The sequence below is a fragment of the Salvelinus sp. IW2-2015 genome, linkage group LG11 (assembly GCF_002910315.2).
Source record: "Salvelinus sp. IW2-2015 linkage group LG11, ASM291031v2, whole genome shotgun sequence".
Classification (NCBI taxonomy): Eukaryota; Metazoa; Chordata; class Actinopteri; order Salmoniformes; family Salmonidae; genus Salvelinus; species Salvelinus sp. IW2-2015.
In genome coordinates this window covers 21,880,868-21,903,264 of record NC_036851.1, presented here as the reverse complement: position 1 = coordinate 21,903,264, position 22,397 = coordinate 21,880,868, and the positions used below count along the sequence as shown (strand labels likewise).

Sequence of the window (22,397 nt, the reverse complement as noted above, 5' to 3'; positions counted from 1 at the left end):
CATGGAGGGCTGTGCGGCCCCACAAGAAATGCCACCCACACCATGACTGACCCACCGCCAAACCGGTCATGCTGGAGGATGTTGCAGGCAGCAGAAGGTTCTCCACGGCGTCTCCGACTCTGTTACGTCTGTCACGTGCTCATGTGCTCAGTGTGAACCTGCTTTCATCTGTGAAGAGACAGGGCGCCAGTGGCGAATTTGCCAATCTTGGTGTTCTCTGGCAAATGCCAAACGTCCTGCACGGGTGTTGGGCTGTTAGACAACCCCCAACCTGTGGACGTCGGGCCTCATACCACCCTCAATGGAGTCTGTTTCTGACCGTTTGAGCAATACATGCACATTGTGGCCTGCTGGAGGTCATTTTGCAGGCTCTGGCAGTGCTTCCTCCTTGCCAAAGGCGGAGGTAGCGGTCCTTCTGCTGGGTTGTTGCCCTCTACGGTCTCCTCCACGTCTCCTGATGTACTGGCCTGTCTCCTGGTAGCGCCCTCCATGCTCTGGACACTACGCTGACAGACCAGCAAACCTCTTGCCACAGCTCGCTTGATGTGCCATCTGGATGAGCTGCACTACCTAAGCCACTTGTGTGGGTTGTAGACTCCGTCTCATGCACCACTAGAGTGAAAAGCCGCCAGCATTCAAAAGTGACCAAAACATCAGCCAGGAAGCAGAGAAGTGGTCTGTGGTCACCACCTGCAGAATCACTCCTTTATTGGGGGTGTCTTGCTAATTGCCTATAATTTCCACCTTTTGTCTATTCCATTTGCACAACAGCATGTGAAGTTTATTGTCAATCAGTGTTGCTTCCTAAGTGGACAGTTTGATTTCACAGAAGTGTGATTGACTTGGAGTTACATTGTGTTGTTTAAGTGTTCCCTTTATTTTTTTGAGCAGTGTATATTTTTGTATATATATATATTTCTAATAATGACAATTACAACAATACTGAATGAACAAACACTTATTTTAACTTAATATAATACATAAATACAATCAATTTACACTCAAATAAATAATGAAACATTTTCAATTTGGTTTAAATAATGCAAAAACAGTGTTGGAGTAGAAAGTAAAAGTGCAATATGTGCCATGTAAAAAAGCTAACATTTTAAGTTCCTTGCTCAGAACATGAGAACATATGAAAGCCGGTGGTTCATTTTAACATAAGTCTTCAATATTCCCAGTTAAGAAGTTTTAGGTTGTAGTAATTATAGGACTATCTCTCTCTACCATTTGTATTTCATATACCTTTGACTATTGGATGTTCTTATAGGCACTATAGTATTGCCAGCCTAATCTTGGGAGTTGATAGGCTTGAAGTCATAAACAGCGCTGAGCGCAGTGCTAAGCGCTGTTGGCAAACGCAGGAAAGTGCTGTTTGAATGAATGCTTACGAGCCTGCTGCTAGCTACCTCTGCTCAGTCAGACTGCTCTATCAAATCATAGACTTAATTATAATATAATAAACACAGAAATACGAGCCTTAGGTCATTAATATGGTCAATTCTGGAAACTATCATTTCGAAAACAAAACGTTTATTCTTTCAGTGAAATACGGAACCGTTCTGTATTTTATCGAGCGGGTGGCATCCCTAAGTCTAAATATTGCTATTACATTGCACAACCTTCAATGTTATGTCATAATTATGTACAATTCTGGCAAATTAATTACTGTCTTTGTTTGGAAGAAATGGTCTTCACACAGTTCGCAACGAACCAGGCGGCCCAAACTGTTGCATATACCCTGACTCTGCGTGCAATGAACGCAAGAGAAGTGACACAATTTCCCTAGTTAAATTTGCCTGCTAACATTAATTTATTTTAACTAAATATGCAGGTTTAAAAAATATATACTTGGGTATTGATTTTAAGAAAGGCAATGATGTTTATGGTTAGGTACATTGGTGCACCATTTGTGCTTTTTTTGAGAATGTGCTTTCGTTAAATCATCACCCGTTTGGCGAAGTTGAAGTAGGCTGTGATTCGATGATAAATTAACAGGCAGCGCATTGACTATATACAACGCAGGATAAGCTAGTTAACTACACATGGTTGATGATATTATTAGGTTAACTAGTGATTATGTTAAGATTGATTGATAGTTTTTTTTACAAGATAAGTTTAATGCTAGTTAGCAACTTACCTTGGCTCCTTGCAGTCACCAGGTCCTTTTGATGCTGCATTCGTGTAACAGGTGGTCAGCCTGCCACGCAGTCTCCTCGTGGATTGCAATGTAATCAGCCATAGTCGGCGTCAGAAAATGCTGATTACCGATTGTTATAACTTGAAATCGGCCCTAATTAATCGGCCATGCCGATTAATCGGTTGACCTCTAGTACATACCTCAACCAGAAGCCATGGATTACAGGCAACATTCACACTGAGCTAAAGGGTAGAACTGCCGCTTTCAAGGAGTGGGACTCTAACCCGGAAGCTTATAAGATTTCCCGCTATGCTCTCCGACGAACCATCAAACAGGCAAAGTGTCAATACAGGACTAAGATCGAATCGCACTACACCGGCTCCGATGCTCGTTAGATTTGGCAGGGCTTGCAAACTATTACAGACTACAAAGGGAAGCACCTCCGAGAGCTAGCCAGTGACACGAGCCTACCAGACGAGCTAAATTACTTCTGTGCTCGCTTTGAGGCAAGTTACACTGAAACGTGCATGAGAGCATCAGCTGTTCCGAACAACTGTGTGATCACGCTCTCCGCAGCCAATGTGAGTAAGACCTTTGAACAGGTTAACATTCACAAGGCCGCAGGGCCAGACGGATTACCAGGACGTGTACTCCGAGCATGCGCTGATCAACTTGCAAGTGTCTTCACTGACATTTTCAACCCATCCCTGTCCGAGTCTGTAATGCCAACATTTTTCAAGCAAACCACCATAGTCCCTGTGCCCAAGAACACGAAGGTAACCTGCCTAAACGACTACCGACCTGTAGCACTCACGTCTGTAGCCATGAAGTGCTTTGAAAGGCTGGTCATGGCTCACATCGACACCTTTATCCCAGAAACCTTAGACCCACTCCAATTTACATACCGCACCAACAGATCCACAGATGATGCAATCTCTATTGCACTCCACACTCCTTTCACACCTGGACAAAAGGAACACCTATGTGAGAATGCTATTCATTGACTACAGCTCAGCATTCAACACCATAGTGCCCTCAAAGCTCATCCCTAAGCTAAGGACCTTGAGACTAAACACCTCCCTCTGCAACTGGATCCAAGACTTCCTGACAGGCCGCCCCCAGGTGGTAAGGGTAGGTAACAACATATCCGCCACGCTGATCCTCAACACGGGGGCCCCTCGGGGGTGCGTGCTCAGTCCCCTCCTGTACTCCCTGTTCACTCATTACTGCACGGCCAGGCACGACTCCAACACCATCACGTTTGCCGATGACACAACAGTGGTAGGCCTGTTTACGACAACGATTAGACAGCCTATAGGGAGGAGGTCAGGGACCTGACTGTGGTGTAAGGACAACAATCTCTCCCTCAACGTGATCAAGACAAAAGAGATGATTGTGGACTACAGGAAAGGAGGACCTGAGCACGCCCCCATCCTCATCGACGGAGTTGTAGTGGAGCAGGTTGAGAGCTGCAAGTTCTTTGGGGTCCACATCAACAACAAGCTAACATTGTCCAAGCACACCAAGACAGTCATAAAGAGTGCACGACAAAACCTATTCCCCCTCAGGAGACTGAAAAGATCTGGCTTGGGTCCTCAGATCCTCAAAAGGTTCTACAGCTGCACCATCGAGAGAATCCTGACGGGTTGCATCACTGCCTGGTTTGGCGCAACAGAGGGTAGTGCGTACGGCCCAGTACTTCACTTGGGCCAAGCTTCCTGCCATCCAGGACCTCTATACCAGGCTGTGTCAAAGGAAGGCCCTAAAAATTGTCAGACTCTAGCCACCCTAGTCATGACTGTTCTCTCTGCTATTGTTATTTACTGCTGCTCTTTAATTATTTGTTATTCTTATCTCTCTTTTTTTAGGTATTTTCTTAACTGCATTGTTCGTTAAGGGCTTGTAAGTAAGCAGTTCACTTTATGGTCTACACCTGTTGTATTTGGCGCATGTGACAAATAAAAATGTGATTTGATAGTTAGCATTGCTACTAGAACTAACGCTCTAGTAAACCCGCTAGCTACAGTTTAGCAGTTTCACCGGCGGGCCCCAGTGGCAGTAAATTAATGAAACCAAATGCTTATCTTGACTTGGAAGAGTTCCAATGTTGGATAGCCAGCTAGCTAACAAAGCATCCCTCTCTGGTTAGCCTACACGAACACCCGGCTCAAACTAGGTAGCTGCATTCTCTAGCAAAGTGAAAGATACAACCAAATAAAGCTAGTTCTATCGCTTATCCTTAATTTTGTAGAAATTAATTTGTTCACTACTGTTCAACTATCGTCTTTCTCTCTCTTTGAGTCAACTATTTCCCACATTTTATGCAGTGCAGTGCTACCTAGCTGTAGCTTTTGCTTTCAGTATTAGATTCATTCTCTGGTGAACAACATGTCAGTTCATGCTGCAAGAGCTCTGATAGGTTGGAAGACGTCCTCCGGAAGTTGTCATAATTACTGTGTAAATCCATTGAAGGGGGTGAGAACCTTGAGCCTTTTGTATTGAAGTCAATGTTCCCAGAGGAGGACAGAAGCTAGCTGTCCTCCGGCTACACCAGGGTGCTAACCTACAGAGTGCTGCTGAGGCTATTGTAGACCTTCACTGCAAAACATTGTGTTTTAATCAATTATTTGGTGACATTTTATATATATTTTGTGTAGTTTTATCTAAAGTATAATTTAATGTTAAACATTTTTCCTTTGAGTAGCCTCCACTGGCACACACACACACACTAGTCTCTCCCTTTCTCTTTCACACACGCACAGCTTTAAGTGCTGTTAAAGCCTCAGTCATTCTAAGTGAGTGTGACTTTAGAAAAAAATTACAGGCTCTATGTATACAATGAACAAAGAGCTTTTTAACTTGTCTAACAATGTTACGAAAACACTGTAACCATCTGTACTGTTCAGATAACTTTGCACACGTAGGCCTGCACACTCTTCCTCCCACACCCTCTCTTCTTCTCTCACTTACTCCCACTCTCACACACATCCTCTCTCACACACACACAATCATACACACCCAACTCTTGCATATGCAACCTACCTTTGAAGCATCTCTTTGAGTAGCCTATTCCTTTTCAGTTCTTCCTGTGCCATCAAATTTTTTGCATAGCCTAGTCAGTGGTCAAGTTCAGGTTGCTAGCTAGGTAGGTAACATGACTATCTGGTTAAACATTGTTTGTTATCAAACCAAAAAATAGCGACTCGCAAGTAGTTTAAAACAGTCTGCGACATGCACACGAATCCGGGTAGAATGAAAAAAACTGCAACGGTAATATTGGGCATAACATAATGATTTTGTCTGGAAGCACACGGCCTTCATCAATGTAAAGGCACAAGCATTGACTGTAGCTGTGTTTTGGTGTTCTGCGCTTAAAAGTGTCTGTCAAAAACACATGGACTTCAAAGTTTCTGTGCGGTGAAGAAATAGTGTCCGCAGAATTTTTTTTACAGTTATAACGTGTTAACTCTGACTTAACTTTGACAGCCCTATTGTTTTCACGTTGAGAGCTCTAAATCCATCTGAGAACATCACAGCAAGATGACACTGTTATTGCTACAATTACTATGCTCTCCTATTTCATATACCGTGTTGAAAGCGGAGCGCTGAGGTTCACAGCCAGAGGAAATCGATCCTTTGTCTGAATAGGCCAGAAAATGTGACGTATCGCTCCCTATGCAGATTGTCATACCTTCGTATCTTCATACCAACTTTGACACATCCCGGGATATTCGCTAATACCGGTACTGAACACAAGTGATGCTTTTTTTCAAGCCCCTGTAATCCGAAGGTTAACAAGACTAACAATTACATGTAAAATCCCATAGGGAATGCTAGCTAAATGGTGCAGGAGGGGGTTCTTTGCTGTTACGAAAAGAAGCTTGGTCAAGAACCTAACCACTTAGCTAGAGAACATGCTACTAAATTAGCAAACCAAATCAAAACTGCAGGACTTTTTAGCACAGTTAACTAAATAGTTAAGATATCTAGCTGCCAAACATTTAGTTGTAAATTCCATACTGTAACTAGATCATGTGGCGCGTGCTGCACAACAATGAATGATTCACAAGGCTCCGGTCTCTTGTGGATATGTGCTTGTAAACAAAAACCATGGGACTATACTACCGGTAAGCTTCATAATGAAAATTGTGACTGATGAAATGTAGAACGTGATCTGCTTTATCTCCTTAAGTATTGCACAAGTTGACTGCAGATATTTACTTAAAAAGTAGCTACAAATATTCACTTTTTTATTTTATTTATAAATAAATAGTTTCTGTTCACGGTATTGGAAAAACCATCCTGTGGCTATTTCCAAATARCCCGGTGTATGGTATATATACGGTATACCACCCAAGCCTAGTGTCAGATTTCAAGGCATGTGAAGCAGGACTACCAGAGGTTTAACCGAGTACACAGCAATGGATGTTACAACGTCTGTAAACACGTCAGCCGAAACCGGTGCAGAACCGCTCAAAGTCCCCTAAATAGGGGACTTAACGTTTTTTTATTATGTTGAACAGATGTGATTTGTTTGATGTAATTGACCTATCACATCATTCTGGTTGATAAGTACATGTATACACAGCATTGAGTAGTGTCAGTTTCAAATGACTGCGTAGGTTTGTTGGCGGTCTGCAGGCATGACATCAATGGAAACTATGTTCCTGGAAGGCTTTGGTCTGCTCTGTGGCCGAGGAGAGGACTGCTTTCTGGACTCTCCCTTCCCTTCCTTGGCCGTGCAGGTCCTGCCCCTCCCCCACCTTTCCTGTCATTCTGCCTGTCAGTGGAATCAGTCACRGGCAGAGACTCATCCCCTGGCAACAGCAGTCCGATTAGCTGCCTTTATCCTGTCAACCAGAGAAAGTGGGCCAAACCGAGATATGTTAGGGATTAAGAGTGAACCAGGGTTGTTGAGAGAGAATTTTGTCAGAAGACAATCGGAAGAGAGAGAGAGGGAGAGTGTTACCATTACCTCACAGAGGCTCATGTGCAGCAGCAACAGGTGTGTGGGCAGCAGAAAGCCCAGGGGAGCAGAGGTGAGCCGGCCAGCCTGCATTATCTCTGCTGTGCCAGACCTGCTGCTGCAGCAGCACCTGCAGTGTTTTACAGCTCACAGTACAGGACAGTGTCAGGGAAAGGGATACAGCACGAATCACACTGCATGCCCAGTACTGCAAAGTGACAGACCGGGCAGCACAACCCAGGGCAGAGCCTAAGTCTGTACAGCAAGGCACAACCCACTTCGTGTACAGCATAGGTCTTCTGCTCCTCTGCACAGAGCCAGACAGGAGTTGATCCCTACCTTAAAGTGCCTAATTTACATTCCTCAGCAGAAGCAAGTCTAATGACCTGTGGAGTTCTGTGTGTGTGTATGTGCTAGGGTTGCAAAACTACCAGTATCAGTTACCGGATTTTTCTTTATACTTAAAAAAAAAAAAAGATAATATTTGTTCATAGGGCTTGGCGATATGGCCTAAAAATCATATCTTGATCTTTCTTTTAACCTTTTATGGGTGGTTCACGTTACATATGTTTTAAATTATTATTATTTGTACCTTTTATTTTTTACCCCCCCCCCTTTCTCCCCAATTTCAGGATATCCAATTACGATCTTGTCTCATCGCTGCAACTCCCCGAGAGGCGAAGATTGAGTCATGCATCCTCCGAAACATGACCTGCCAAACCATGCTTCTTAACACCGCCCGCTTAACCCGGAAGCCAGTCGCACCAATGTGTCGGAGGAAACATTGTTCAACTGATGACGAAGTCAGCCCACAGGCGCCCAGTTGACCACAAAGAGTCGCTAAAGCACGATGAGCCAAGTAAAGCCKCCCGGCAAAACCCTTGTCTCACCCGGACAACGCTCGGCCAATTGTGTGCCGCCCTATGAGACTCCCGGGTCTGTTGTGACAGCCTGGGATCGAACCCAGGTCTGTAGTGATGCCTCAAGCACTGCAATGCATTGCCTTAGACCGCTGCACCACACGGGAGACCCCTACGTCTTGATTAAAGAAAATAAATCTCGAAATAAGCTTTGTTGTACATAAAGGTGAAATTCGCTGAATTTCAAACAGTCAGCAATAATCTAATGAATTCAGGGCTTGTGAAATTATACCTAGGCTAAATATAAGCCTCCCACAACCACAAGACCCACTAATAATTAAAATTAGTTTAACATGTTTTTTTTGTTGTTGCAATAATCACTGATCTGGCTTTCAAGACTGTTTATGAAAGTGCCCTTTTTGTTACAAATTTAACCAGAACCATGCATAATGCACATTCACTTAAAACTTCTTGTAGCAGGAATTATAGAAAAGGTCTCGTAAACACAAGCCCACGTGCTAGTGAATAGCCAGCTAATCTTTATTTCCAACTTGTATCTATTTGTAAGGTAACAAGGTAGAACAGTTGAATTGTTATGAACCCACCCTTCTGTCCGTCTCCAACTGTTTGAACAGCACGCTAGCCAGTCCACTTTGTTCAGATGTTGAAATCAAGTGGCCTACTTTTATTTCTCAGAATGAGAACGAGTTGCCAATTCCTTTTTGTGTTTTATGCTTATTGCACATTTATCAAACAGACTAAACAGCTAGTATAAGTCTTAAGCTAAAATGCTGCTAGCGGTAGTTCAATGCCACGCGACAAACTGAGCATTACCTTTCCAGAATCAATGTTCATTAAAACTTCTGTTTCAGTTGTCTGCTCTGCGCTCAATTTGAGAGAAGTTGTAACATAAAAAGGGCATTTTTTGACATTTTTACTTCCGTATTACAGTAAAATGTCTCAATGTGCTTCTGTGTCCATATCAAATGCAATAGCGAGTTGAAACTTCTCGTCAGAGAGGAAGAAATGATCTCTCGTGTGTGTGAGAGAGAATAAGATGCACATAGCACAGAAGGGGACTAGACCAAAAAATACATGAGAAGAAGCGGACATAAACGCTCATAAAAACACAAAATACCTTGATTCTTGCAATACAGGTAATGACATACATTTGAAAAATTGCCCAGCCCTAATTGTCCATGAGTTTCTTATGGAGAGACTGGTTCAAGAGAAAATAGCCTTCTGAAAAAATGCATCTAATCAATAATGACATCTTCCAACTATTTTTCACAACTGCCACCAGTTCAACCCCAATTCATTTACAACAGACATGTTGTCTTAGTAAAATAAATAAAATGTGTAAAATAAGGATATAACGATACACATTGGTCCCGATTCAAATGTTTGAGATAAGACTGCATAGGTTCGCAGACACCAAACCGATCCAAATGTAGCATGCATCGGTCAGAAAATCTATTTAAATGAATAGTGAATCAGAGATTCACTCAAATGTTTTGCTCATATTCCTTCGTAAAATACCTCATACTTTGTGACAAATCAAATCAAAGTTTATTTGTCACGTGCGCCGAATACAACAGGTTACAGTGAAATGCTTACTTACAGGCTCTGACAACTGATGTGTCCTCTCCTTCAGTGTCGAACTAAGCATCTAATTTTGCTTGGATAACATCCCTAGTTAATATCAGAAGCCAAGTCAAACTGTGCACTGTGCCTAGCTTTGCGTGCTGACCAAAGAAATCAAAAGTTCTGCTATATATGAATTGGCTATGTCATAGCTAATTGTTAAACAAGAAATATAGTTACAATACTAGTTAACACTTAATCTGCAAAAATGACAAATCAATTAGTGGGTGATTTCAGAACCAAAGTGGGGGGGACAAAAAACATAGGCTACATTGGGGTTATGGTATGGGCAGGCAAAAGCTACGGACAACGAACACAGTTGCATTTTATCGATGGCAATTTGAATGCACAGAGATACCGTGATGAGATCCTGAGGCCCTTTATCGTGCCGTTCATCCGCCGCTGTCACATGTTTCAGCATGATAATGCGTGTCACTATGTCGCAAGGATCTGTACACAATTCCTGGAAGCTGAAAATATCCCAGTTCTTCCATGGCCTGCATACTCATCAGACATGTCACCCGTTGACCATGTTTGGGATGCTCTGAATCGACGTGTATGACAGTGCGTTCCAGTTCGAACAGCCATTGAAGAGGCGTGGGACCACATTCCCCAGGCCACAATCAACAGCCTGATCAACTCCATGCGACAGATGTGTTGCGCTGCATGAATGGTGGTCACATTAGAAACTGACTGGTTTTCTGATACGCGCACCTGCATTTTTTTTTTAAGATGTCTATGACCAACAGATGCATACCTGTATTCCCAGTCATGTGAAATCCATAGATTAGGGCCTGATGAATTTTTTTACATTGACTGGTTTCCTTCTATGAATTGTAACTCAGTAAAATCTTTGAAATTGTTGCAAGTTGCGTTTGTTTTTGTTCATTTTGAAAGAGAAAGATGCACAAGAATAAATTATATTCCAGGCTGATACCTTCATATAACATCAACGTTATTCCCTAAATTTATGGGTTATATTTAGGATAATGTTTTACAGCTTTTGTAATTTTATATTTCATTTTCAAAACTTCATTTTATTTTATCTCCTACATGTGAACTTAGTCTTTGATTGTTTCCAAAATTCTAGTAGATTACTGGTAAATTTCTGAAGTTCCTAGGTACATTACCTCCTTTTGCAACCCTAGTGTGTACATTCTCTCGGCAATTCTTTGCCAAAATGTTACAGCTTCAGCACACTAACAAATACAGGATATAATATAACTCAACACACACACAAGCATATACAGTGCATTCGGAAAGTATTCAGACTCCTTGACTTTTCCCACAATTTGTTACATTTCAGCCTTATTGTAAAATGGATTAAATATTTTTTTCCCTTATCAATCTACACACAATACCCCATGACAAAGCGAAAACAGGTTTTTAGAAAATGTTTCACATTTATTAAAAATAAACAACACATACCTTATTTATGTAAGTATTCAGACCATTTGCTATGAGACTTGAAATTGAGATCAGGTGTATCTGTTTCCATTGATCATCCTTGAGATGTTTCTACAACTTGTTTGGAGTCCACCTGTGGTAAATTCAATTGATTGGACATGATTTGGAAAGGCACACACCTGTCTATATAAGATCCCACATTTGACCGTGCATGTCAGAGCAAAAACCAAGCCATGAGGTCAAAGGAATAGTCCGTAGAGCTCCGAGACAGGATTGTGTTTTTGGCACAGATCTGGGGATGGTTGCCAAAAAATGTCTGCAGCATTGAAGGTCCCCAAGAACACAGTGGCCTCCATCATTCTTAAATGGAAGAAATTTGGAAACACCAAGACTCTTCCTAGAGCTGACCGCCTACCAAACTGAGCAATCGGGGGAGAAGGGCCTTGGTCAGGGAGGTGACCAAGAACCTGATGGTCACTCTGACAGAGCTCCAGAGTTCCTCTGTGGAGATGAGAGAACCACTCAGTAAAAGGCACATGACAGCCAGCTTGGAGTTTGCCAAAAGCCACCATGAGAAACAAGATTCTCTGGTCTGATAAATCCAAGATTGAACTCTTTGGCCTGGATGCCAAGCGTCACGTCTGGAGGAAACCTGGCACCATCCCTACGGTGAAGCATGGGGGTGGCATCATCATGGTGTGGGGATGTTTTACAGCGGCAGTGACTGGGAGACCAGTCATGATCGAGGGAAAGATGAACAGAGCAAAGTACAGAGATCCTTAAAGAACCTGCTCCAGAGCGCTCAGGCCTGCAGACTGTGGCGAAGGTTCACCTTCCAACAGGACAACAACCCTAAGCACACAGCCAAGACAACGCAGGAGTGGCTTCGGGACAGGTCTCTGAATGTCCTTGAGTGAACCCGATCAAACATGAAAATAGTTGTGCAGTGCCCCTCCCCATCCAACCTGACAGAGCTTGAGAGGATTTACAGAGAAGAATGGGAGAAACTCCCCAAATACAGGTGTGCCGAACTTGTAACGTCATACCCAAGAAGACTCAAGGCTGTAATCGCTGCCAAAGGTGCATCAGTAAAGCACTGAGTAAAGGGTCTGAATACTTTTGTAAATATGATATTTAAATTATTTTGTTTTATAAATTTGCAAAAATGTCTAGACCTGTTTTTGCTTTGTCATTATGGGGTATTGTGTGTAGATTGAGGAAAAAACTTMTATCAATTTTAGAATAAGGCTCTAACGTAACATTGTGGAAAAAGTTAAGGGGTCTGAATACTTTTTGAATGCACTGTACCCTACTGCCTCTTTGTCCTTCATGTTGTAATTATCTGATGTCCTCTTATCTTTTTCTCTTTGTGTGCTGTAGGTACCGAGGCACCCTGGTCCTCCCTACACGGCTCATGATATCACAAAGGGACACCCTAACTTGGCGGGCACGCCGCCAGGACATGCCCACTCACCGGCGCTCTCTCAGGTATCAGTACCCACAGCTTCCCCATATCGCTACCCTAAGGGCTGGGAGGCAGGCGGCGGGGTGAGTCTCTACCGCCATCCTCTCTGCGTATGACCTTTGGTCGGTCTGTCTGCCTATGTGTTTCTGTCTGTTTTTATTTTTGTCTCTCGCTCTCTTTCTATCTCTCATTCTTTCCTGCTGTTTTTAGATAACATCTTTATCAAAATGCCTGTTGCTGCATGCTATGTTTGCATTCCTTTCTTAATGAATGAAATGCACAGTGGCCTGTTGATTGGTCAAATATTGTGTTTTTGTATTTCTCTATGTCCTGTGTGCTGCCTGTCAATAGTCCAAGAGAAGGACATTTGTTTTAATGATAGAGTTCCACAGGACATCAGCAACTTCTAAACTGCTGCGGCGCGTTCCCTCTGCCCTCCATAAGAGCCTGCTAAAGGGTTAATGAATTAGTCACTGGTACAGCAAGTCAATTACATTGCTGCTCCTGGGATTTGCTAGTTTCTCCTACTGCCTTGAAAGRACGCACAAAAACACTTATTGGCGATTCCAGGATGAGTCAGCCTTTGCTTACGGTGTGTGTGTGATGAAAGGGTTCCCATATCCCTCTGTGTTCAGCTGCTCTTTCTGGCCTATTAATAGTGTCTGCAGCCGGTGGCACAACTTCAATTATCCCAGCTATATTTCCACACCACCAGCCTCCTTTATAAGAGCATGCAGAGCTGATTAAATCCTTCCACTGCACACATGAAGTGATGCAACACAGGAGCTGGTATTATTGAAGCTCCTGGGAGATGAAGTCAAGCACAAGATATCCCATATTTAGCTCTCAGGCGTAACCCCTACAGAAAGTACCAGACAGGTTGAGACAACATTAGTCTTTTTCACCATTGTCTTCCTTCAGATAGTGTCATTCTAACACATCATTGTAAGTGTCTCCAGCAGGCAAAATTTCCTTTCGTAGGATACCCACAGGCAAGGTCATTAATATCTGTGTGGTGATTGGTTGTGCAAATCCACAGTTTCAGCAGCTGTCCAGGTGGCTAGTCTCAGATAATCCCGCAGATGAAGAAACCGGATGTGGAGGTCCTGTCCTGGTGTGGTTACACGTGGTTGAGAGGCCGGTTAGACGCACTGCCAAATTCTATAAAATGATGTCGGAGGCGACTTATCTGACTGTGGCCTGCGTCTAGGGAAACTCCAGGGAAACCAAGCCCTCTCTTTGTCGCGACCGATGGTTTGTTTACATAGCAGGTTAACTAGCGTAGCAGGTTAGGAGAACTAGCGTAGCAGGTTAGGAGTACTAACGCAGAAGGTTAGGTGAATTATTTTAGCAGGTTAGAAGAACACGGTTAGGAAAATAGTTAGGCTTAGCTACAATGCTACAGTCGAGCCGTAGAACAAGGAAGTAGCCAGGAGTCAATAGAAATGGCGGTTCTTCCCTGGAGTCTCCCTGGACGTGGGCTGCAGTCAGACGGCTCTTTGTAAAGCATCTGTGTGACGTCACACACACTCAAGAAGGCTCAAACAATCACCCAACGGATTATGTCGAGACTCATGAATATTCATGACATTTTTTTTTCTCACATGCGCCGAATACAACCTTAGCGTGAGATGCTTACTTACGAGCCCTTAACCCGTAATGCAGTTAAGAAAAATTATATTTTCTAAATAAAGGGGGAAAAAGTAGCACAGTAAAATAACAGTAACGAGGCTATATTTACAGGGGGTACCGGTTCCGAGTCTATGTGCGGGGGTACAGGTTAGTCGAGGTAATTTGTACATGTAGGTAGGGGTAAAGTGACTATGCATAGATGATAAACAGCGAGTAGCAAAAAAAAAAAAATGTTTTATCACTTTTTAGCGTCAATGCAAATAGTCATATGGCTTGGGGGTAGAAGCTGTTAAGGAGCCTTTTGGACCTAGACTTGGCGCTCTGGGGGGGGAATAGGCATTGTCGTGCCCTCTTCATGACTGTCTTGGTGTGTGTTTGGACCATGATAGTTTGTTGGTGATGTGGACACCAAGGAACTTGAAGCTCTCAACCTGCTCCACTACAGCCCCGTCGATGACAATGAATGCGTGCTCGGCCCTCCTTTTCCTGTAGTCCACGACCATCTCCTTTGTCTTGATCATGTTGAGGGAGAGGTTGTTGTCCTGGCACCACACTGACAGCTCTCTGACCTCCTCCCTATAGGCTGTCTCATCGTTGTTGGTGATCAGGCCTTTCACCGTTGTGTAGTTGGCAAACTTAATGATGGTGTTGGAGTCTTGCTTGGCCATAGAGTCATGGGTGAACAGGGAGTACAGGAGGGGGCCCCTGAGGCCCCCCTGTGTTGAGGATCAGCCTGGCAGATGTGTTGTTGCCTACCCTTACCACCTGGGGGTGGCCTGTCCAGGATCCAGTTGCAGAGGGAGGTGTATTTGTCCCAGGGTTCTTAGCTTAGTGATGAGCTTTGAGAGCAGTTGAACGCTGAGCTGTGGTCAATCAGCGGAGCAAACTTGTTAGCAGCTAGCTAGTGCTAGTTGGAATGGCCATTACTGTAGCTAGTTTACCAGCTTGCTGCTGAAGTTGTAGTCAGCTGCTACAAAACTCGGTGCACTAAACACGGCAGAACACTGTCTTATCATGAAAACACATTAATTGTGCTATTAGATATAATTGTACTACACTAGCTAGCTACCTTAAGGGAATGTTTATTAAGCATTGAGTGTGTTTACTGGCGTTGGGTTAACATCGCTTTCGTTTTATATGGATTGATGAGACTCACTGGCTTAGCTAGCAAGCAAACTAGCTAGCTAGCAAATTTTCGTGCACATTTCAAATTTTATAATACTGATTCTACAACCACAATACTTATTAGCTAGATATATAATTAGGTAGTTAAGACTTGCTCGTGATGAAAACATCAAAATTAGCTGCAGATTTGTTTTTTGACTCTGAGGATGGAGGTTCAGTAGACAATGTCACCTTGGTAACATTTTTGAATGTTATGACTGCGTATTGTAGACAAAATACTTAAAACAATCTATCCCATGAGTGTTTGCAAGTCATCAGATAGCCCAATGGCCTTCTGCACCAATCTATCTGACGTAAGACAATGGTGTTTCACTAAACTACTACACTAGATTACCATGCTAACACACATGCTGCCCATTATTCTTAATTGGTGAGGAGAGCAACAGTTTGGTTGGTCTAAATTATTTTGACACAGGTAAAATGTTCAAACCGTTGTAATTCATCAAATCTCTCCTAAACTTGTTCTTAACTACCATTTCCGTTTATCATCCCCCTCTCTCTATCCCTCTCTCTCCTACGTTCACGCCGCTGTCCGTCCCCCTATGACAGTCTCCATACACCACTGGACAGAATGCTGGCTCCACACCTCTAGTGTATTCTCCTCAGACCCAGCAAATGAATGCACAGCCACAGAGTCGCCCGGTAAGTGCCCGCTTTCTCTGTGTCATGCGTATGTATTATGACTGCTGTGCTTTTGGAAATCCAGACATTTTGATTGGCCTAGAGGGGTACGATGTCATCTGAGGTAATGATTGTTCAGTAATGATTAGCCCTGATGTGTCTGCCAGGTAGTCATGTACACACTTGGACGTCTGTGATGCTTTCCAGTCTTGAGTTATCTAAAAGTTGTAGATAGCCGTTCAAGTTAAGTGTGATAATTTTGTGTTACCTAATGTTAAAATGTCACCCAGTCATAATGTGTGGATTCAGTATGCCCATGACTTTAATATGATATACTTAAAGTACTTTACTGTTCTATCTGCACTTTCAATGTAGTCATCCATGCCCAGCCCCAGCCCCAGCCCCCCTGTCATATGGAACCACCAGGTCTGCATCATCTCCTCTAATGGCAGTAAACATGACAACGTGGCAGCTCCACTGCTCTCTCTGTGGTTTTGTATTACCATGCCTCAGTGTGCCCCTCATTGCTCATCTTGTCTCTCTGTATCTCTCTCTCTCTATCACTCTCTTCCTCTCTCTGCTTTGGCATCGCTATCCTATCTCTTTCTGCCGGACCTCACACTCTCTCCCCAATCAGTTTGCGACAGGCCCTCGACCAACCCACCATCAGGTAATTTCCCCCATTTCCTCTGTCCTCTCCCTTCTGCTCCCTCAGCTAGAGCTGCTTCGTGCACATCATCACACCACTGTTATTGGTCGGCAAAGAGCTTCTGCTCTCAGTGGAAATTGGCCCCGTTTATACAGAAATGTGTCCCCTAAGTTAATGAGAATGTCTCCCCTTCTGCCTGCTTTCCACCCAGGCACACAACAGTCTGATTTGTTTGTCAACAGCCATTCTCTGAGATTTTTTCCACATAGTCGTTAAAGGCATATCTAAGATGACAGTTGCCTGACTGCCAGTCAGACAACGATGCTAGATGTTTGCCATACTATAGTGATGACTCTCTTCTCATGTTGCATTGTTGTGGACTTGCTTGTCAAACTGTTGGTCAGACTTGGTGTTAACAAGTGTGGTGCTGATGGCACTGCTCCAGCATTTTAGGAACATCTAATGCCCTGTTGCTCAGATGTTTATCGGACATTGGCATGCACTATGTTCTCGATCCTTCTCCTTTTGAAAGGGTTATTCCGAGTCAATATGTGTTTTAGATTATCTGATGAATAATTGTTTTGTATAAATATGATTGCATGTTGTTTTGTTTGAATTGTTTGTGTTTTTGATTGTGTGTGATTGAACATAACTATGTGACTGCTGAGGTGAGCCTGGGCACAGAGACGAGAATCCCCTAGTGCCTTCCTGTTGTAATTGTTTATTTCTCTGTCGTAATGAGTCAGATGCCCTTTGAAGACACTGGGTCACACAGGCAGACAGGCACCCCCCACCCCATCCATAACTTGTTGTCCAACATCCTTCTGGATGATTCTGTGTTGACCATTTTGACAGACTATTAATAGGCAGCCTCCTAGGTCAGTCAGGCTCAGTGTGTCAGAATCTGAACTGTTTACTGGCACAGAGTACACAGTACATGCACTGTCACATACTGGCTCTGCTCTGTGCTGGCCTCTCTTGTGCCGCCACGGAAGTGGAGTTGGAAAGCAGATGAAGCAGAACAAAAAGGCTATTATACATCCAGAGAAAATGAGCCTCGTCTCTGACATAAGTTGCAATCCCCCCCACACAATGAGCGCAACATAGTGATCTGGAAATTCATTCATCTGCCGAAAACCTCTCTTTATTCAGCCTGCTGACGTCATCCGACCTCACCGTGTTACTCTTGATTTCTCATTGCGAAAGCAATTTCAGTCTTTTATTGTTTAGGGCTGCAAACCAAGAGGTCAGACAAAGGATACAGTTGTTTTTTGATTTGACAACATTAGTTGTAGCCTTTACGTCCAGTGTAGAGACATCAAAAATAATTTTGTTTTTGAGCTGATGTTTACTGTGAGCAGTTTTCTTCCAGTTTTCCAGTAAGAGTTCAAATGTCAGCCATGGAAAGGTCAGATATAAGCATCATATTAACATTTTGAGTTAAGATTTAACTTAAGCAGTTGATTCCATAACATGATACTCTGTTTGAAATGAGCAGAGCTAGCATTGTTGGTGTTCCCTGATACTAACAACAAGCTCATGTCTGACTGCCAAAGTGGAGCAAAGTCTTAGTTATTCTACCGTGCATGTTGCCAGAGCAAAGTGAAAGGGAAGAGAAGAGCGTTCCAATCAGGACTGACTCAGACTCCCGCCCTCTGTCTGTACCCCGAGGTGTTGGGAATACCACTGTGATGACACCACCAGTGAGCCTGGCTGAGTTTAGTCCTTGGTGAATGGTAGCAGCTAGATAGACAGAGCTCTGTATAGATCGAATATCGTGATATTTGATATTGACGATATATTGTGACGTGCAAGACGATATGTCGTGATGTGCAAGACAATACTCTATGTGAACTTTACAAATCAAAACGGAGCAGTTGAAAATGACGTTTCACCATACTAAGGTTATTTAATTACACTGCGACTATAATATCTAAATAAGCACAACAATTGCATAGTCTAGAATTATCTAGTCATTAACTGTGCAAAACTATATAGAATATTGCGATATTTGGAGTAGCATATCGTAGAAGAGGTCTCCTCAAATATCACCCAACCCGAGTGTGTTGTGAATGATTGCCCGCTCACTGTGTTTGTGTTGGGCTCCACACTCATCAGTGCAGTCTCCCATTTGGCTTTTTTCTCTTTCCTGCTTCAATACTCAAGGGAGGATTCAGGCCCATCCAGGTAATAATGACTATTGTCAGTACTCTCTGCAAATGCATGGCATGAGGAACACCCCTACCTACCGGTCCTAACCCCTTACCTCTAACCCCCGAGCCCTCCAGTGGCCATCATCTTAACTAAAGTATGCTCAGTAGAAAACCCCTCTCTCTCCCCCCAACATAACAATATAATACTGCCTGAACACCACACTCACTCATTTTCTCCTACGTCTTTTTGTAATCATTCAATCATTTCCCTTCATTCTTCTTCCCCATTCTTAGTCTCCCATGTTTGCTTAGTTGAGATGAACAGCATGCAGAATATTAGAACTGTTAACTTCTTCTTTCCAAAAGTGTTTAATTTTTATGAAAGGAGCCGCATTTTAAAGAACGATTGTGTATACTTCAGGGTATCTGATCGCTGAAGAATTATTGAACCCGAGTCAACTGGTTGTGGTAACCTTGAGCTCTAGTCATTAGGATGTAGGCCACAGCTGTTGTGTGGAGTCTTTCATCTTGCTAGGAGTACATTGATTGCTGCATAACATTTTATGAGCTCCCCAGAAAAAGCTTGGGAGCACTGAGCAGCCCATTGATTGTGATATTTAGTTTCCTGCAAACATAACTTCTGCAGTCATGAGAACATTTTTTATGATTCTGTGTTTTATGACGCATGAAGAAGAGCTCTGTTTCCACACTGTAAATAAAACCTCACCTCATTTAACAGAACAACACAAAACAGCCCTATAATACATTGTGGCCCCAGTTATGTCTACATTAGCTATGTAGCAGGAGTTACCAAACTTTTTTGGCCCATGACCCAATTTGAAAATACTCATGACACCAACCATGTGAATTTTTTGTTGTTGAAATTAACAGCCAATGTTAACTTTTTTTTTGGGGGGGGGGGGCTGGCTATGGCAGTCAATTGCAAATCAGTCTGACATAATTTCTGATTCTCTTATTTCACCACCACTAATGAGATGGGTGTGCTTGATGCATGTCACGTCGGAGCTTCTCAAAGTCAGGGTACGTGGTCGACAGTGCGCACCTCATATCTGCTGTCACGTCCAACCTGGATCAATATTTGGTTTTAATTCAGACGAGATCACAGAATCCAGCTTCACGCAGATATGAGCTGGCYAAGGGTACCATGAGTTTTAATGCACGGGGGGAAATGGCAAGGTATTCCCTTTGAGTCAGGAACCAAAACTTCTCCGTAATGACCTGTGAATGCGTTGTCTGCAGCATTCAGTCACATGACAGCTCAATCAGCTGTGATTTCCCTTGCTGGCATGCCAACTGAGCCAGGATCACAGTCAAACGGATTTTGCACCCAGTCAAATGTCATGTCCAAGTCCGGGAAGTAGGTCCCAAAGTGCTCTTCAAAGCGTTGGAGGTGACCAGTCGCCACTCCTGTGGGACACTCACTTCTGCTGTTGTCTGTTAGAAACTTCCACAGCCAAGGAAAGGGGGCATGGTTTTGCGTATGTATAAGAAATATTTCCTCTGAATACACATCTGTAGAACGTTTTTGTATTTCCCCTGCATGCTTGCATTCAGTTCTCAAAATAGCCTATGTCTGTTACATCGGCAAGTCAAGTCTGTTTTTTTTTAACATCCAGTTCGTTTCTCATTTCTAAAAATGAAGTTGTCATGCTCTGATCCCATATCTCCACACAGTTTGCGAACAGGCGTGCACGCAGTCGATGTGGTTTGATGTACTTTACAATCAAAGTTGCTGCAGTATGTCTTTGTGGATCTCTTTTGCTGCCAGTTGCTTTCTGTATATGATACAATGTGTCCATATGGCAGAGGGAGACACAATTACTAGTGACCCATAGTTTGGGAACCGCTGCTATATAGCATGAACATGAACAATTTATGCAAATTTCAAAGTTGTGGATACTGCATTGTAAACTAATGTGGCTGCATATAAGGTCAGCGTGTGTGGCGTGTAACAGCATGTGTGGTAGGTACAGGGTGTTGCTGTGCGGATGGTTGGTGGTTGACTCTGGCAGCATGGAACCGTGCTCTCTAAGCCCTGTTGTAACAGCACAGCAGGTTGGGAGGCGGAGGCCGCTGGTAGACCGCTGTGTTCTGAGACCTTTCACAACCTTGATCTCTCTCTGATGAGGGCAGAGGGAACCCAGCTGGAGGAGTCAGGACTCACCCTGCAGGCCCGTGTCCTGTGGGTTTGTTTATGCTGCTTGGGGAAATGTGTGCTGAAGTGGAAGTGCCATACACCTGGTCCTCAGAGATAATGCTCTCTGTCTCTGAGGTCTCCTTGGCTTCATCTCTCTGAGCCCCTGAGTCCACAAAGCTGAAATGAGAGACTGCACAGGACACGCATGATGAGACTGCTGTTGGGAAAGTTGTGGATCCTCTCTTGCTTCTCTGGGACTAAGTTCTCGCACATGTAATATCGGTCTCTGTGTGTGTGTCTCTCGCCTCTCAGTTTTTCCAGAGGGCTCAGATGCAGACAGCGCGGCCAACCATCCCCACCAACGCTCCATCTCTGCGGCCCGGCTCTCAGAACCCCACAGCGGCGGTATACCCCCCCAACCAGCCCACCATGATGATGATGGCCCCCATGCCCTTCCCCTCCCCACAGGCTGCCCAGTACTACATCCCACAGGTGGGACTGACTGACCAGACTGCTGCTGCTCTCCAGTAGGCATTCCTCTACCTATTCCCCCACGCGGCTTTTAACCCATTCTTCTATGCCCTCCATTTCTCCCTCTACAGTATCGCCACAGTACGCCCTATGTGGGGCCGCCCCAGCCGTTTTCAGTGCAGCCGCCTGGGTCTGGCACATTCTATCCTGGCCCTGGGCCGGGGGAGTACCCTGCTCAGTATGGTGAGTCTCCGCCAAGCACACACACACATACACACACATGTATGTATATATATATATGTATATATATATATGTGTGTGTGTGTGTGTGTGTGTGTGTGTGTGTGTGTGTGTGTGTGTGTGTGTGTGTGTATATATGTATATATATATGTATGTATGTATATCTCACACACACCCCACCAGTCTGATTTTAAAAGAGCTGTCTCCCTCCACAAAGCACACATCTGTCCAAACATCTGTGCAATTATCTTCTTGTACAGACCCCATCAACTCAGTTTGTTCCTCAGCTACACACACAGCGAGTGACACACACTATACTCAGCTTTTCTTCCTCCTTCCTGACACAGCTCCCGGACCTCAATTCTATCCAGGACAGCAGGTGTACCCCCCCTCACCCCCCATCATAGTGCCTACACCGCAGCAACCTCCACCAGCCAAGCGTGAGAAAAAACCAGTGAGTATCTCAGCAAGCTGCCATCTCAACACAGACATCACACGCTCCCTATGTATGTAAGCATTCCACATACGGATACACACACTAGCGTAGGCCATCTGTGCTCAGTTAGGCACCAGATCTTCTGTTTCCACATGCATTCTGTGAGAGGATATGAGAAATGATCCCTGATGAAGAGACATATCTGGATCCATCAGCCCTTTTAACTTGCATTTTGAAACAGAATATTTATTTTACAGAGAAGGTATATGAGGGATGACATGGGTTAATATAGATCTAGGCTGCCAGTATAGTTTTTCTGTGTAGAAGCAGGGTTTATCTTCATAGTTTTATTTAACTAGGCAAGTCGGTT

General features: G+C 43.7%; 1 protein-coding gene across 2 annotated transcripts in view; it reads left to right on the top strand.

Moving 5' to 3' along the window:
* Nucleotides 1–22,397, top strand: part of LOC111969982 (eukaryotic translation initiation factor 4 gamma 3) — an 84,739-nt gene that overhangs the window by 41,217 nt on the left and 21,125 nt on the right. The window contains exons 3-10 of one of the 2 annotated variants that reach the window (XM_023996425.1): nt 12,398–12,565; nt 15,849–15,941; nt 16,296–16,346; nt 16,558–16,590; nt 18,736–18,756; nt 21,193–21,372; nt 21,483–21,594; nt 21,939–22,045. In XM_023996425.1, coding sequence (XP_023852193.1) covers nt 12,398–12,565; nt 15,849–15,941; nt 16,296–16,346; nt 16,558–16,590; nt 18,736–18,756; nt 21,193–21,372; nt 21,483–21,594; nt 21,939–22,045 — 765 coding nt within the window. The remainder of the gene's footprint in view (nt 1–12,397; nt 12,566–15,848; nt 15,942–16,295; nt 16,347–16,557; nt 16,591–18,735; nt 18,757–21,192; nt 21,373–21,482; nt 21,595–21,938; nt 22,046–22,397) is intronic. The other variant, XM_023996429.1, reaches the window with a different exon arrangement.